The sequence below is a fragment of the Prionailurus viverrinus genome, chromosome C2 (genome assembly GCF_022837055.1).
Source record: "Prionailurus viverrinus isolate Anna chromosome C2, UM_Priviv_1.0, whole genome shotgun sequence".
Lineage (NCBI taxonomy): Eukaryota > Metazoa > Chordata > Mammalia > Carnivora > Felidae > Prionailurus > Prionailurus viverrinus.
This window is the reverse complement of record NC_062569.1, coordinates 5,008,903-5,025,677: the sequence shown is the minus strand read 5'-3', so window position 1 is coordinate 5,025,677 and position 16,775 is coordinate 5,008,903. Positions and strand designations below refer to the sequence as shown.

The following is a 16,775-nucleotide window of genomic DNA, read 5'->3' as shown; positions in this document are numbered from 1 at the left end:
GGTCTCTTCCTTTTTAGGAGGGTTTTTAAACCATACCCGGCGTGAGACCTTAACAGTAAGAATTCTTACGTGGCCTTTGAATCAGATTTCCTCTAACTTCCTTGTTCGCTATTTCCTAGCAACACTGAGTGCAAGTCGTGTTACGTACCAAATAAGTGAAATATCGTGTTTAAAACTCATTCTGTCATCCAGACACTCCAGTGTAAGGTTTAAGGACATTTTGATGTTTATTTATTTTGGGGAGGGACAGAGACAGAGACAGAGCATGAGCTGGGAATGGCAGAGAGAGAGGGAGACACAGAATCCAAAGCGGGCTCCGAGCTCTGAGCTGTCAGCGCAGAGCCCCACACAGGGGTCGAACTCGTGAACTGTGGGATCACGGTCTGAGCCGAAGTCCGATGCTCAGCCGACTGTGGATTGAATGACATGCTGAACGAGGTTCCCTGAAAGGTTTGCTGTTGGCAGTCTCTACCCGTCACACAGTGATGGCGTCAGGCTAGCATTTAATTGCGGTTTACGTCTGAGGGGGCAGAAGGTGGCTGTGGGCCCTTATCCCGTCGTCCCCCTCAGAGGAAGCACACAGACGGCCCTTGGGAGGTAGGGGCTTTGGCTCTGGTTCCTGCGGCAGCCCCTTCACTCAGAGCCCTTGTTCTTTGGTTCCTGTAGCAGAGGAGGTGATGGCTCATTTGGTCAACGTGCTGATCCCGTCCGTCAGGGATGCGCGGGCGTGGCTGATGAAGGCAGAGCTCCACTTAAATGAAGAAGGTAAGGAGCCCTTTATCCCACGGTGATGCTCTGGGTCTCGTGGCTCTTGGTTCCGCTGATTCCCAGGTCACCGCGAAGTGGGGTCACCTATAACGTCCCCTCACTGTCTAGGGTCATCTTCCCCCAGTGAGTCGAGTAACATCTGAGATCCCCCCTCTGACCGAGGGCTCATGTTAGTTGCTTTTTCCCAAATCTCTTGTGCCGCTCATGGGCTCCTATCGATGACACCCAGTCACTACTCATGCTCAATACAGTGACTCCCACGCGTAGACCAAGTATTGAAGGGCTGTCTTTTGGCAAACAGGGTCGCCTCTGTCAACCATTCATGTAAGTCCGCGAATATTTATTGAGGGCCTAGTATGTATCAGCGCTGTTTTGGCCTTGGGGATATAACGCCAACGCATTTGTGAGCAAAACAAAATCACTGGGAGACTTACACGCCCCTTCCTAGAGGGTTAAGGGCTTGTACGGAGTGAGTCAGGTTTCTCTCCTGACAGAACGATCTTGCCAAATTCTGTATCATTCCTCTTGCCCATCCCAACTGCCACCCCCTCTTGGCCAGACCTGATTTTTTCTTATTCCGTATATTTCATGTGCCCCAGGTTGCCCTTCTGTGGGTCCTCCTAATCCAGATGCTGCTGGAAAATCTAGACCTCAGAGCTGGGGAAAACTAAAAGGGACTTGGCACAAATATCTGTGTCGGGGAAAAACATCCTTAGAATATATTCCCTGCCAGGACCATGATTTTTGTGATTGTTTCAAAAGGGAGATGACTGGCATACCAACTCAAGTTTGTGGTTGAATTTGGGTTTTTGTTTGATTTCTTTGCCATGTAAAGGGTCTCTGAAATCAGGGCAAAGGCACCAGCCTGTACAAGAACTTAATTCTAGAGAAGGGTGTTTCCTTTGGCCCTGACCCAGGCTTTTTTGCCCTTTAATTTAAAACAATTACAGAGACGTTAGGTTTTATTAACACGTTCTGTTTTACAGTGGTGTGAAAAAAAAAAAAATCACCGTTCTGTGCTTTGTTCCCAGCGTTGTGTTTGTTTCTTTTTGGCTTTTGAAACAGGTATCGTCCAGGAAGATGATTACGAAAATGAAGCCGAGGACTTTGGTGAACTCCGTCCTCGAAGGCGTTCGCGGAAAGGTGGAAAGCCGAGAAAATACTAATGTCCGCTCAGCTGCTGCCTCCTAAGCCTTCAGAACATTCCGTCCTGACTTAGAATTCCGAGTGCTGGGGCAGATGGGGGGGGGGGGGGGGGGGAAGAATGTAAATTAGCTTAAAAGGGGGAGTCTAGCCATGCCTTTGATTTTTATTCTTGTCACAAGAGCTGCTTGCGCCCAGGGTCCACGTAGGCTCTCTGCTGGCCACTCCTTACCCCCAGGCCACCCTCTGCTCATCTCCGAACCCGCTTACAGCAAGGGCCCTTCTGTTACGGCCTCTTGTCTCCGTGCGACTTTCCTGCCCTCCTTCTCCCCATTTTTTGTGACCATTTCCAGCTACCTGTGCGAGTGACGGTGAGACTACCTCAGAGTGTAGTCAAGAACTCCCCAGCGTCCTATGGGTGGGAGCCTCAGGACCTTTGCCCTAGAAGGCAAGCCTGGGGGGTGTGGTGGGGGATTCCCAGCCTGCCTCTCCGAGGTGGTCCTAACTCTGCCTTGGCTATGGTGCAGACGCTCCACAAGTGTTTGTATGGAGCGCTATGTGTCTCACTTTCTTGGTTGAAGGAGGCTCTTGCTTTACCCCCAACTCCCACCGAGCCGGCGGCCATCCGTACGGCCCCATTCTGGAGGCCTTTGTGCCGCTCACGCTTCCTGCCCACCCTCTGCCTTGCCCTGTGTGAAAGCTCGGCTTACTCGAGCTCGGTCCTTCCCTGATCTGTCCTCGCAGCAGAGCCAACTCCCCCCCCCCCCCCCCCCCCCCCGGTGTTGCTGCTGCTTCTGCTGCTTAGCGTTTTCTCTTTATCGTCTTTCTAAATGACTCTATTTCCTTGTTTCTAATTTTTATTCCAGGTGGTTTTTATAAATGTCACTTGCCGGAAAACAAAAATCAAATCTTGCCATATTACCACATTTTTATAAAGTGAAATCATTTCTCTTACGTGGCGCTGTCCGTTGACTTATTTCCGGTCTCCACTCAGTCAGGGGTGGATCCTGGGGCTGGCTCTCTCTGGCCAGCTGGTTGACGCCTTCTGAAATGAAGACATCCGGGGACTCACAGCTAGTTGCGTTGTCTTGAGGGCTTGCCTGTGTCTCCTGAGCGTTTAGGGTGTGGACTGTGGGAGTTTTGTCACTGCTGCCTATTGGGACTGCCCCCAACAAGAACATTGCCCCGGGAGGCAGGAGACCCGGGGTCAAATCTTCTCCCGACCCCACTGAGCCGTGTAACCTGGGGTGGTCAGATCACTGAGTGCCTAGATGTGGCACTTGAGTCCGTGGGGGCTCGGGGTCTGCTGTGGGACAGAGGCGGTGACGTGGAGAAACAGCAGTGATAGAAATGCATATCATGTGGGTGGCAGCTTCATTTACATAACCCAGTGGGGCCTCAGTTTCCCCTTTAGGGGAGTTGAATGGTCTCAGAGCCCTTTGTGCATGCCCTGGTGCCCAGTGGCTCTGTAGCTTTTGCCATGGGTTCGAGCACCCTCAGGTCTTGGTTCTGGGATCTCAGGATTTGCTTGCGTTGGATGAGCAGGACAGCTGAGTCTCCGGAAACAAAGGGTCCTCTGTCCTCTGATCCTATGCCTCAAGGTCCAGGAGGCTCATGACTGGGCCAGATGAGCCTGCTACCTTCTGGGTCAACGCTGTCTGATAGAACTCCCTGGAGAGGACCACTCCCGAGAATCTACCTGCTCGACTCATAGGGGTCCTCGACTCATAGGGGTGCAGAGGCTGGGGAGAGAGGAGTGGGATTCGGCAGTATGGTCAGCAATTTCCCCTGATGCCCTCAATCCTCAGGCCCCACCCAGTCCAGGGGCTTTGGTGTCCCAGGCCTTGCCTGGAAGTCCGGGAAGGGGGTAGGTGTAAGGGGTCCCTAAGAGCACTCTCATGTTCGGGAACGCTAGCAGGGCTCACGGGACTCAGCCAAAGCTCTACGGAGCACCATCGGTAAAGGGAAAAGGCACATGGGCGGAGTCGAGGGGGATGTCAAGTGCAGGCCTCTGAGGGTCCTCCACCGGTGAACTCACACAGGATACACTTAATTCCCCCACTGACAAGTGGGACAACACATGTGAATTGTTGCCGATCAAAAATTATTAGCGACTCAGTGCTCAGAGTTTTTGTCGGGGGCTGCTCACGTAGGCGTCTTCTGCCTAGCACGTAGCAAAGTCCCAGAGTCTCAGACGGAAAGCAGGTGTTCCGCGTGAACTACGGTGTACAAACAGTGAGCACTGTGAGGTGCGGTTATCGGTTCTGAGGACGGCAGGAACCTTCCAGAAATTCAAGTTCCCAGATGCCAGCCAAGGGGTGGCTTTCCGAGCAGGCCTTTCAAAAGCTAACAGACCTACTGTGTTAACTGTCTTCCGCCTCAGGGGTCCCCCCAGCCTGGAGCTCTGTCATGATCACCCCCACCCCCAGCTTGCTTTGTGGTCCTTCCCCCCCACTGTGTACCTCGCTGCTGGACAGGCGAGGACATAGCTAGTGTCTACCTCCCCAGTCAAGAGGATGGATTCTCAGGGACAGATGACCTTCCAGAAACCCATCACGAACAATCAGCTGTTTTCCTAACTGCCTCAGACATGGATCCCACTTCTTTGCAGTCAGCATTAACCATTTAGGGTGGTGTTTGGGGCCCTTGAGGATTGCTGGGGGAAGGGAAGGGGCTGGATGGCTCCTACCAACATGTACATGCTTTGGCCTGACTGTTCTTAGCCGAGAGCCCTTGTTCGCCTCAAATTCTCTCTGGGGACAAAGGGCCAGTCTTGTAATGACTGCAGGAAGGAAGGACACTGAGGGTCCCTCTTCCTCAAGCCGGCTGCACGTGTATGCCAGTGGGATGGGGTTCAGCTAGGATCGGAAGCACGGGACCAAGGCAGATCTGCGTGGCCTCTCGGGTTTCTAGAAGAGCCTCTTTTCTTACTGGATTATCATCAGCACGGGCCATATGACACTCTGACCGAAACACCTGAGTGGGTGAAGCGCGTTCTTCTCTGACCGTCTATTTGAACAAGTATTCGCCCACTGCATCCCTCCGTCTCGATTTCTAAAAATACCTTTACTGTTTCCTATGACGGCAAATATAATCCAAACTATTTTTAAAAATCCAGCTCTTACGGAGTACTCAGTCACCAGCACCACCAATTTGGAATTAAATTTTTTTTTATTTTTCCAAAAGTGGATTGAACCATATGGCCTCCACTTTAGCTTGAGTTTTCACTGAGCCATTGGTGTTTGCCATTTTTCCACGCCAGCACATTTAGCTCTTTTTAAAAAACTGGACCGGGGCGCCTGGGTGGCGCAGTCGGTTAAGCGTCTGACTTCAGCCAGGTCACGATCTCGCGGTCCGTGAGTTCGAGCCCCGCGTCGGGCTCTGGGCTGATGGCTCAGAGCCTGGAGCCTGTTTCCGATTCTGTGTCTCCCTCTCTCTCTGCCCTTCCCTCGTTCATGCTCTGTCTCTCTCTGTCCCCAAAATAAATAAACGTTGAAAAAAAAAATTTAAAAAAAAAATAAAAAACTGGACCATATTCATGGTCTCTAGCCATGCCCCCAGCTGAATACGTGAGTTCCTTCCAATTTTACACCGTCCCAGATGCTCCTGGACACTTGCTGTAACGCTTCTCTAATTTAAATCCCTAAAAGTAGGAATGCTGGTAATAAACATACAACTGAATATGATTCGGCCCTAAAAAGGAAGGAAATTCGGACACACGCTATGACGTGGATGAACCTTGAGGACATCATTCTACGTGAAGTAAGCCAGTTGCAAAAAGACAAATACCACACGAATCCACTTACGTGCATCACCTAGCGTGCTTAAAATCGTGGACAGAGAAAGTGGAATGGTGGTTGTCAGACGCTGGGGGGAGGGGACATAGGGAGGTGTTGTTCAATGGGTAGAGAGTTTCAGTAAGATAAAGTTCTGGAGACCGATTGCACAATGTGAATGTACTTAATGCTGTTGGGTTGCACGCACACAAGTTTAAGGTAGTAAATTGTATATTACGTGCATTTTGCCACAATTAAAATTATAATCTAATAATAATAAATAATTTTTTAAATCCCCCCAAACAAAAAGTGGGAATGTCAAGTTCAAAGGTGATTCCAGTTTTAATTTTAATAATGTTGGCGAAGTGCCTCCAGAGGGGCTGTCCCGGTCTTGTTTCCACCGCAGGGTGTGAGAGATCGCTTCTGCCACAGGCTCTCCAACATGGGCATTGCCAATCTGTTCTCCATCGTGATTTGGTCATGGCAAATGGGGACCGAGAGAGGGCAGAAGCTGACACTTAACTTGAAGTGTAACGAAAGAACGTTCTTCTGTTCAGCCCATCTAGACACTTGAGTGGCCACAAAGTGAATTTGGGTTACAGTGTTCTTCAGGGTAAGTGTAGATCTCTGTGGATGCCTCCGGAAACTCCAGACTTATTCTAGCTCTTCCCCATCCCATCCCACTCCCTAACCTTAAAACCATGACTCCAAATATCACGGACTGGCCTACATAGTTCCCTGAAACAGCTGTCCTGCAGAATCACTAAAACTTGGGTTAAAAATAGCCTCGGTCTCTAAAAGAAGGTTGAGTCCCTGGAAACAAAGCCCTCTTAGAAATGTCCCCACCTCCATAAAGGGCACACAAAAGCTGCCCCAGCTCTTTCCCCAGAGCTGGTCTCTACTCGTGACTACCCGTCCCTGCGCTGGAAACAGATTGTTGCCTGAAATCTTTTCCCGTTCTTGGTCCATCGATGGAAGAAAAGCAGGGAATAAGGGAGTATAATGCAATTACAAACAAGCTACAAGCTCGTGTCCTTATTTCCATTTTATAAATGCCCAAATGGGCTCAGAGGCCTTAAAGAGCATGTCTGAATTCCCATAACTAGTATAAGGAGCCAAATTTCAATTTTACATCTCACTTCAAAGATACAGCGGTGACAGTACCCTGCTTCCCAAGGGCAACCCCTCCCCCCAAAAGGTCCTATCAGTCATTCAGGTCGCAGCACCACTGAGGAGGGCCAGATGACGTGTCAGGCAGAGAACAGAGAATTCTGCAGCACCAGGAGACGTTTCTAGACAACAACCCACCTAAAGAACGCCCGGTACCTTGCTGATGGCTTCTCCCTCCCCCTTAGCAAGTGGGGCGACACATTTTCCCGGATGGTGGGTGGGAGTGAGGATCAGCTATCTCCTGTTGTTGGCAGACCCAGCTTCTCTGCTGTGGGAAGGACTGAAAGTTTGTCGGGTTAAACGGGGAGGCCTCCCATGAGCTCTTAACCCCTGTGCTGTTACAGAAGTTGCCAGGTGGGGAGACGGCCTCTGGCCGGCCATCCGACTTTGCGCTCTGTGGTCAGGATCTCCAAAGCATATTTAGAGTGACAAGATCAGGCAAAGCCAGTCTCAGTTGCTTTGGAAAGATATTTGTGGCTGCAGGGAGAGCGGCCACTGTACCTGCTGTGTGGATTTGCCCATCCTTTGGGTCATAAACTTAAGGATGATCCCAGGGACACAGATGTCTGGCAATTGCATGGTGTTGGTCCAAAAGGACATTCAAGGCATCCCAGACCCTAGATCAGCTTGCTGGAGAAGGCCAGGGATAATTTAGTGAGTGTGTGTGTGTGTGTGTGTGTGTGTCAGAGAGAGAGAGAGAGAGAGAGAGACAGATGGAATTTAAGATGTTAGGCATTGAGATGGTTATTATGGCAGGAGGATCTATGAATCCTGGAATCCTGTCCTGCAAGGACCCTGAAGGAGACAGATGTGTGAGGAGAAATGACCAGAGAAGTACCACAACGTTGTACTGTTACCTAAACGCTCTGGCCCAAACCTGCAAAAAGAGTACATATCCACATCCCTCTCCAGATTATATTCCAGTAGTTAGGAGCCCCCTGTTCAAATCTTCCTGAGCTTCCTCCCCGCCAATGTGCTGGGTCAAGGGGGAGCCACGGGTGGCTCTTTCTCCTGCTCTTAACACTCTTGGCTCTACACCTTCTAACCCCCTGGCAGCAACTTTGACCTTGAGTCTCCCCACTGATGATACCCTCCTGCTACATTCCCTGGCATCTGTCCTGAGCTGTGAAGACACACTCATCTAGCTGCGGGGCTTAAGACAAGGCAAAGAGCTACGGCAATCATAACGGCAGTCACTTAGTGAAAAAGTACTTCAGTACTGGCTCACGTAACTACCACCACAACCATCCCCATCCCACCCAGGGAGACTAAGGCTCTGGGAGCTCCAGCCAGCCCTGTCCCTCAGGACTACCCACCTGCTCCAGCCCCAGCGCATGGGGACCACAGAGAAGTTAGTTTGGGTATAGAGACAGAAAGGGTGGAGGTTTTCTTGAGAATCAAAACACTATTCTTCCATCTTCTACTCCACCAACTTCCCCTTCCGTTCAGTTTCCCTTCAAGCAGACGTCAGCATGTTTCCATTTCTCTGGAGTCCTTTGGCTTTTTCAATTGCCGACTTGCAGGTGTTAATTTGGCACTGGGGGAAGGAGGGGGCAGCATCTGTTTTTTGTCACAGTTCACAAAGTCCGTTGTCTTGGTGAGAGCTACGATGTTGGGATTCTTGCCGCCATGTTGGTGGTCTTGTTGGCCTTGAGGGAGGACCCTGGGGACAATACAGGGGGGTCTGGCGCATCCAAGGAAGGGAAAGAGTCCCTCACACGGAATGCTACCGAGTTCACAAGGGAGGAAACGGAACTACAGATGAGGTGGGTGACTTTTTCAACTTTTTTTTCAAGCTTTTTCAGAGCTTCTGGGGCAGACGTAGGGGAAAACCACTTTAGTCCTTCTGCTAGGGCTCTGAGACGTCAGAAGAGCTGCATGAAAGGCAGCTGGTCATCCCGGACTTTGTGTCCCTGAAGACACACACCTGAGCCCTCAGAACCACCCGCAGGATCACTGAGTTTCGTCATCAGCTCTTGTGGCTCATCAAAACCCAGACCTTAAGAACCCAAATTGGGTTAGAGTTCCCAGGGAGATCTAGGTTTGTAACTGAAGTGCTTTCCTGGAAGCACTTTCCTCCTATCAAGGGCTTTCAAATAAAAATTTTAAAGCAGCAGAGATCCTGTTAGAACAAAAGTAGACTCTGGAGATGCCGGGCTGTCAGGCCATCTATGCTGAGGAGGGGGAATGTGGCCTGGGCACCAAGGGCACAGCTTTCGAGTGAGCAGGACTCTTGCCAGGAGTAGAGAATAGCATCTCTGAATGCTTGCCTGCGCGCGCGTGTGTGTGTGTATGGAAGGCTGGGATATAAAGGAAGAAGGTACATGTGGTTGAATTTCTCATTCCGTCTGTTCCTTTGCATTTAATTTAAAGGGAAAAGAGTGCACGGGCTGTCCGGGGGTGTCCAGGTGAAATTAAACCACTGCTGTTTAGTTCAAGAGAACTGCAATCCACAAATATGTCTGAAAAGGAGTCTTTGCCAAAGGACAAACACTGTTTTATCTACTCTTTTTATGGGAGTCAATTAAACAAATAAAGTGGGAGCCTGCCATCTGAAGGGTCTACAGACCCCTGTCTCATCCTGAGGGACGGTAGTGGGCCTATGGGGTCAGGGTGAGGAGGGGGGTGTTGAGAGTGGGGGTTGGGGGTGGGGGGACACTGCACAGCGGGAGGGGGCTGTCTGACAGGAGGGAACTAGAGGCATTTCGACTAAACCTCCCCCCCCCCCCCCCCCGCCACTGATGACAACCAGGTGAATGAGTTGGCCAGGGCCGCCATAACAAGGTACCACGGACAGGGCTTAAAACGACAGAGATGCATTTCCTCACAGTTCTGGAGGCTGGAAGTCAGAGATCAAGGTGCCAGCAGTTTGGTTTTTCTGGAAGCTTCCTCTCCTACGCTGGGAAATGGCTGTCATTTCTGTGTATCTTTGCATGGTCTCCCCTCTTTGTGTGTTTGTGTCCCAATTTCCTCTTTCCGTAAGGATACCGGTCATATTGGGTTAGAGCCCACCGTAATTCACCTAAAGGGCCCTATCTCTAAATACAGTTACATTCTTAGGCAGTGGGGATTAGGACCTCAATCTATGAATTTGGGGGGCCACGGCTCAGCCTGTAGCACCAGGTAAAGGCCTCAGCTTTGTTGAGCAACCCTTGAGGCAGAATGACTTTGGTTGGAGCCCTTAGCCCCAGTGGCCCAAGTGCAGAGGGCAGAGCCTGTGATGGTGACTTTGGGCTGTGGAGAGGGGACTGAGGGTTCATGGCATCTGGTTGACTCTACCGCTGAAAGTGGGGTGTGGACAGCTGGCTGGCTGCGCGGGACCTAGAGGCTGTCCAGGGAGCTTTCTCTTCTGCCTCCCTTTGCGGTCTTCTGATCCTACTGCCTGAACATCTCCCTCATTCCTGCAGCCTCGGTTTCCCTGCTGTGCTCGTGACTTCATAGCGAGTCTTCCCGCCCCAGCACCTCTTCCAAGGACCTGCTGACCTCTTCTGCCTTGAAGTGTCAGTGGCACAGTAAACTCAAGTGCCCCAAATAAGTGCTCTGCCCCTTGGGCCATGTTTTGGTCCTGATTTCTCAATTTCTATCAAGGGCCCTTTTCCCTTCAGTCAGGAGTTTCAGAAGAGGCTGGTTGCGTCCCTCAACAAGACTGTGACCTCCCCGAGGGCAGGACTTGGGCTGTTCCATTGTGGCGTCCCCGGTGCCTCTGCGTGCATCCTTCAGTAGGCACCCAGGAGCTATCTGGAGACTGAGGGAATGAATCTCCAACTTGGTTTTATTCCCAAAGCTAATTTGTAGTCAATCACCCAGCCTGAGAGATGGCTCAATGTCATCCACCCTTCCGCAAACATTTATTGGACACCTACTACGTGCTTTGACAGTCGATTTCATGGGCTGAAATGTAGCCGGGTGCTAGGGATGTGGGACAGAGTAGGAGGTGCCAGGAGTGTCCTTGGAAGACAAGTCCACACTCCCCTGCCCCCCAACTGTTTCCTCCATCCTGACTCAGGTGTTCATTCCCTCTCAGTTGGACTACGGCACCCTGTTGGAGGAGGTCATGGAGAGGATGACCTCCAAGCTGGATCTGGTTCCTCCACCCCTTCCCCGTCCTTGGAATGTTCGTTTCAACCATCTTTCCCATGGTGGGAGCGGCTTTCAAGGACACTGCCTTGAGAGAGCAATGTGTCGTTGAAATCCTCTGGTCACACCGCCCTCGGTATACCGGCGCCGGTTTGTGGACCAGCACCCGCCCCGTCCGGGGCTGCTCAGCTTTGTGGCTTATCTGTGGCTTAGCCACACCGTCTGCTTCCTAAAGCTCACGTTGGCCACGTTGTTCCACTGCTCAGAGGCACCTGGACACCAGCCTGCTGATCAGGCTATCGCTTGTCCAGACTCCTCTGCCCCCAAGGCACTTACTGTCTTTCCTAACCGTTCCGAGGGTTTACTGCACTTTCCAGCGTCTGCACTTTTGCCCATTGCTAGTTTCTGCCTGGAAGTCCCTTTCCCAGCCAGACTCACCTGTTGAAACTTTTTCCTTCCCTTAATCCTCTTTTCCCCACCTCCAGGCCGCCACCTCCAGGAAGACTTCCCTAACCCCCCACGTGGAAATTCTCCTATTGTTCAGGGGAGGGGTTGCCGCGCTGCTCCCCGGCAGACGGTCTCCGCACCTCCATTGCGGTGTTTTGGCAGAGGCAGAATAAGGCTTTAGTGCGCCCGCCTGTCCCCATCTAGCCTGGACTGCCCAGTAGAGCAGTCGCCAGCCACATATGGGGATTTTAAGTAAAATCAGCTCCGATGAAACATAACTGAAAATTTGGTTCCTTGGTCACACCAGCCACACTTCCAGGGCTCTGTAGCCACACGTGGCTGGGGGTTCTGTGGTCTAAAACGTCGCCATTGCCCCCAAACGTTCTGTTGGACAGCACAGCTCTAGATCCAGAGCTTCTGGAGGCCTGTCCTGGCGGTAAGCATGGGGCTTGACCCACGGCAAAGTGCTCCATAAAGGCTTGTTGAACGAAGTCGGACATGTGCTTTGGAGGAAGTAACAACAAAATCTTTGGTGAACGCTGCGGTCTTCCAGAGTGAACCGGGAGCTGCCCCCGAGGGGCAGAAGGATGGGGGGGAAGGGCAGGGAAGGCCTGGGAGCCGAGCACCTGCTACTTGGCCAGGCATAATGCACAGCCCCCTAAATTTGATGGGGCTGGTGCTGGCGGTGGTGGTGGTGGGGTGTGTGTGTGTGTGTGTGTGTGTACGTGTGGGTGCAGACAATTGCTATTCTAGACAGATTTTCCCATCTGGATGAGACACATTTTTGGCTCACAGCTTAAAACAGAATCAGGGCCAAGAGCGTGCTCTCGAGCGCTTGCGTCTGGGACTGTCATAATGTTTGAGTGCTGCTTGCTTTGTTCCCTGTCCCCCTGTGCTACCTCGCCCCGCCCTGCCCAGCCAGCCGGGCAGGCTGGCAGAGGAGCCGGGCCTCCCCCAGGCCTGGCTTCTGAGAAGGGACATGGAGAGAGTAAATGCACGGAGGCCCCGGTACAGGGGGAAGAGCAAGCCTCCTGGCTTTTTTCCAGCCCAAATCTGGGGCTGTATGTCAGTCTTAGCTTCAAACAGACGCACTTCCCTTGCAGCAACAACGAGCTGGTTTCTCCGGGAAACCCAGGCTGCAAGCCCTCCGGCTGTGAGTGGGAGGCTCTGAGCTCTGTCAGGTGCAAAGCAAGAAGTGGGGCATCTCCCCCGTCAAACTTGGTCGCCTTCCCCCTAAATGCTCCCAGGCATTCGTGTCGCGAGATACTTTCCACGCCTGAGAATCAGTCTGTCCCTGGCCAAGGAATGGACGCTCAGCTCCTTTTCCTTCAAGGATGCCCACGAGCTACCCAAGCACAGCAGTTGTGGCCTCTGTGCGCAGCACCCGGTGCCCGGCGGGCAGCTCAGGGCTGTCGTTGTGCTTAAACTTCCCAGTGACCTTGAGGAGCAGGCAGTGAACGTTCTGCGGATGTAGACACTGAGGTGTGAGGGGGCGAGGCTGTGCGCCGGGGTCTTTCCCTCACCCCCTCTCCGAGCACAGCTCCACACCTCACTGGTAGAAACACGAGGGATGTTACTGGCTCCCCCCTCCATGCCCTTGACAGCAGTCGGATTTGCCCCTCCTGCCAGCCAGCCTGAGCCATGCACCCCAGCCGGGACCCGATACAGCTTCAGGTACCTCTGGCTCCCTCAACTCCTGTTAAACCATCAACCTCCGCACCCCCCCTCCCTCCCCGCATCAGTAGCACAGATGCCTTTACAGAAGATGACATTGTCGGGCAGGATGTGGGAGCCCTCAGCTGCCTACCACGTCTCCCAGCATTGCTTCCACCACGGACGGGGCACCGACTGCTCGCTTCCTCCCTTGGGCTCTTCGCGGCTGAACTCACTCATGCCCCTCTGCACGTTCCCGCCTAAGAGGCACCCCCACCTCATCGCTCCTGTGCTCCCCTCCCGTCTTCAACTTTTCTCTCTCCACCCCCTCGTGGCAGATTGTGTTTTCCAAAAATCGGCACAGAAATGTTTCTAGTCCACGTGCTTTACTGGCACTTGGACACCTGTCACCAAGAGATGCTTCATTTTCCCTCCTCTTGCACCAGTGGGACTTTGCTACTACCTTAAGGGACACAACATAGAAGACGGGAACTATTACTTCCAAGGCTAAGTCAGAAAAAGTGATACGGCTTCCTCCCTCTCCTCACAGTTCCTGCTTCTGGCTTCTGCTTGGCACATATCCTACAGGATAAAGTCCGGAAGACCACAGGGGATACGACCCTGTGTATGGCAGTTTTAAAAGACACTCCCCTGACCCAGTTTGGAGGTCCTAACTAGAAGCCGGTTAGTTCTTCTTCCTGATCAGCTAAATCCACCCTCGATCTTATCAGGTTTTTGCACCTGGGCCACCACACACACGGGCTACCGTACGGCTGCCCCAGTTTCCCAGGGCCAGGCACCAAACAGTCAAGGACAGACTCTATGCCCCAGAAATTAGTCACACTGGCCAGTCCTAAACCTGCTTATGCTGCCTGCCCCTTCCTTCCTTCAGAAGCCACAGTGCCCACGGTTCTCCTTTCTCATTTTGCCTCCTGACCAAACCTGGTGCTTCCCTGAGTGGCCCTGCATGGTGTGCTGTGTTCTCCCAGGGAACGGTAAGTAACAAAGCTGTAAAGGTCTTTCAACTCTCTCTCTCTGGTCTCACCATACATCACCCAGGGTAATATCTCAAACACCTCGACACCAGCCCAATTGGTTAGAAGTTATTGGGTAACAAACCACCGTAACAACCATCGAGAACAGCAGTCATTCATTATTAGAGCTCATAGGTCATGAGCCAGGGCTTGGCCGAGCTTAGCGAGGCTTGCTCATGTGTCTGTGGGTCACCAGGGGGCTTTGCTCTGGGCTAAGCATGGCCAAGCAGTCTCATTTGGAATAGATCTGATCCGTCTGGGTTTCATTCCCCTCCTGGGACCAGTGGGTGAGCCTGGGCTTGTTCTTTTCATGAAGAAAGCAGGAGCACAGGGAGCAAACTGAAATTCTGAGTCTCTCGAAGCCCAGGCTTAGAGCTTACCTCCACCCTCAGTCTCATGGTATTGGCCAAAGCCAGCCACATGGATGTCAGGAGTGGGGAAGTATGTCCCACCCATAGTGAGAGACCCCTGAACAAGTTATCTAAGAAAGACAAAGGGCATGGGTACGAGGAGGAACCAAGAACTGGGGTTATTAATGAAAATCTACCATTTCCCCCAAATAGTGCTACATCCAGAGTTAGATTGGTCTTCATAAAACTATCTTTTATTACTGATCATTAAACTGAAAACAGCGATTTTGGAATAATATATTTTGAAATTGGTTATTTTCAACTGGGTTTTTGCCTATAAATGCAACAATTATGCGTACAAGACAAAACATTAAAATTACACGAGAATATACTATGAATATTAAGGTTTCTTTCCTCCTGACTTTTTAGTTTTCATTCCAATACTACTGCCCTTTTTCTTTTTCACTTAATAACATACCTTATATGTATTAATACATAATAACATCCCTCTCTCTCTTTTTTTTTTTTTTACAATTACAACATACATAGCTTAACAAGTCTCATATTGATGGATGTTTAAATTGTTCCCAATCTCTTACCATCATAAACAATGATGTCGTTCATTCATCTCTGCATACATACGAGAACATGTCTGTAGGATAGATTCTGAGAAATGGATCTGGTGGGTTAAAGTGTGTGTGCATTTGCGATTTTGATAGGTTTTGCTAAATTGCCATGAGCTGATGGTCAATTGAGATGATTAATTTTACAATGTCTGAGAAATGTATTTTCCTATATCTTTACCAAAGTGTTATTACACTTACTAACCTTTGCCGATGGAATAGTTATATCCAGTAATCTGAATTTTAATACTCACTCCTCATATTATTAGTGAGCTTATGAGAACCTTTTCAGACGTTTAAAATCCATTGGTGTTTACTTTTCAGTGACGTGTCTATTCGTAATGTAATAATTTCGTACGATGACATATGGTAACGATAGCTATTGTGGTGAGCGTTGTGTAAGGTATGTAATTGCTAAATCAATATGTTATACACCTGAAACTAATATAACATTGTGTGTCAACTATATTTCGATTAAAAAAAAAAGATGGAGTAACAGGGACTTGACTTACCTTTCTGCTTTAACAACAACAAAAGAAGGACAATAGTAAATGACACAGTGGCACTTCAGACTCTGACCATCAGGAAAGTGATCCTTGAGATGTGGGAAACAAATCAGGTGAGCCCTATGATGGCCACAGCTTACTGCCTGGAGGGCCTTCCTAGGACATGATGCATGGAGAGAGAAGCTAGGCAGAGACCAGAAGTCTCCCTAAGCTGGGATGGAGTTGGGAGTCTGGTAAAGCCAAAGTGGCTAGAAGTCTCAGGGCACAGTGCTGGAGACAAGTGAGTTGTACGAAGAGAGAACTCCAGAGATATGCAGAGGGCGCTGGTCAGGTATTTAGCCTAGTACTGTATGTGAGAAACTACCAGGGGCCAGAGGAAGAGCCATTCAAAAGGATTAGAGGGGGCGATGGTGCACGAAGCTCACCCAGGGCTTGGAATAGTGCCTGTTCTCAAAAACCAGAGTAGAATACCTCAGAATTCATAAGGCATCCCAAAAGGGCTAAGAAAAGTCTTGCCTCGGAAGTGAGAAAAATTGACCCTACACTACATGACTGTCCGGTCCTACCTAACATTAAAAGGATCAGACTGTTTCCAAGTTCCTCAACTGTGCCCCAAAACAATGTTCGAGAGTATTTGTAAGACTGCGATATATCCAACAAGTTAAATGATGATGTGTAGCATTCAACAAAAAATTATTAAGAAGGCAAAGAAGAAGAAAAATGCAGCCCATATGAGGGGGAAAAAAATCAATCATTCCTGACCCAGGAATGACACGAGTGACAGAAGTAGTAGATGGGGACATCAAACGATGGTCATGACTATACTCCGTGTGTTCGGGAAACTAGAGGAAAGATTGAATAGGTTAAGTAGAGACACAGAAGATCTTAAAAAAATATCTGAATTGAACTTCTAGAGATGAAAACTATATTGTGTGAAATGAAAATGCACTGTCTAGGATTAACAGCTGATCAGACAGCTGATCAGAAGAAAAGATTAGCGAGCCTGAATGTATGACCATCAAAACCATCCAAAATCAAATGCGTAGGGGAAAAAAAGAACACCGAACAAAACAAAACAAAGCAAAAGAACAGAGCACGAGTGAGCCCGCCAGTGGCACAAATTCAAATAGTTAAATGTAACTTTATTTGGAGCCCCTGAAGGAAGGAGGGAGCCAAATATATATAGAGAACTAACAGCTGAAAGATTTTCCGAGTTGATGAGAATGAT

The 16,775-nt window shown here is 50.3% G+C and overlaps 1 protein-coding gene across 10 annotated transcripts in view; it reads left to right on the top strand.

The window, feature by feature from the left end:
• TRANK1 (tetratricopeptide repeat and ankyrin repeat containing 1) overlaps nucleotides 1-2,865 on the top strand; it is a 98,119-nt gene extending 95,254 nt beyond the window's left edge. For all 10 annotated transcript variants that reach the window (XM_047874469.1, XM_047874474.1, XM_047874472.1 and 7 more), the window contains 2 exons: nucleotides 667-765; nucleotides 1,834-2,865. In XM_047874469.1, coding sequence (XP_047730425.1) covers nucleotides 667-765; nucleotides 1,834-1,934 — 200 coding nt within the window. In that variant the 3' untranslated portion in view covers nucleotides 1,935-2,865. The remainder of the gene's footprint in view (nucleotides 1-666; nucleotides 766-1,833) is intronic.
• Nucleotides 2,866-16,775: the final 13,910 nt, after the last annotated feature.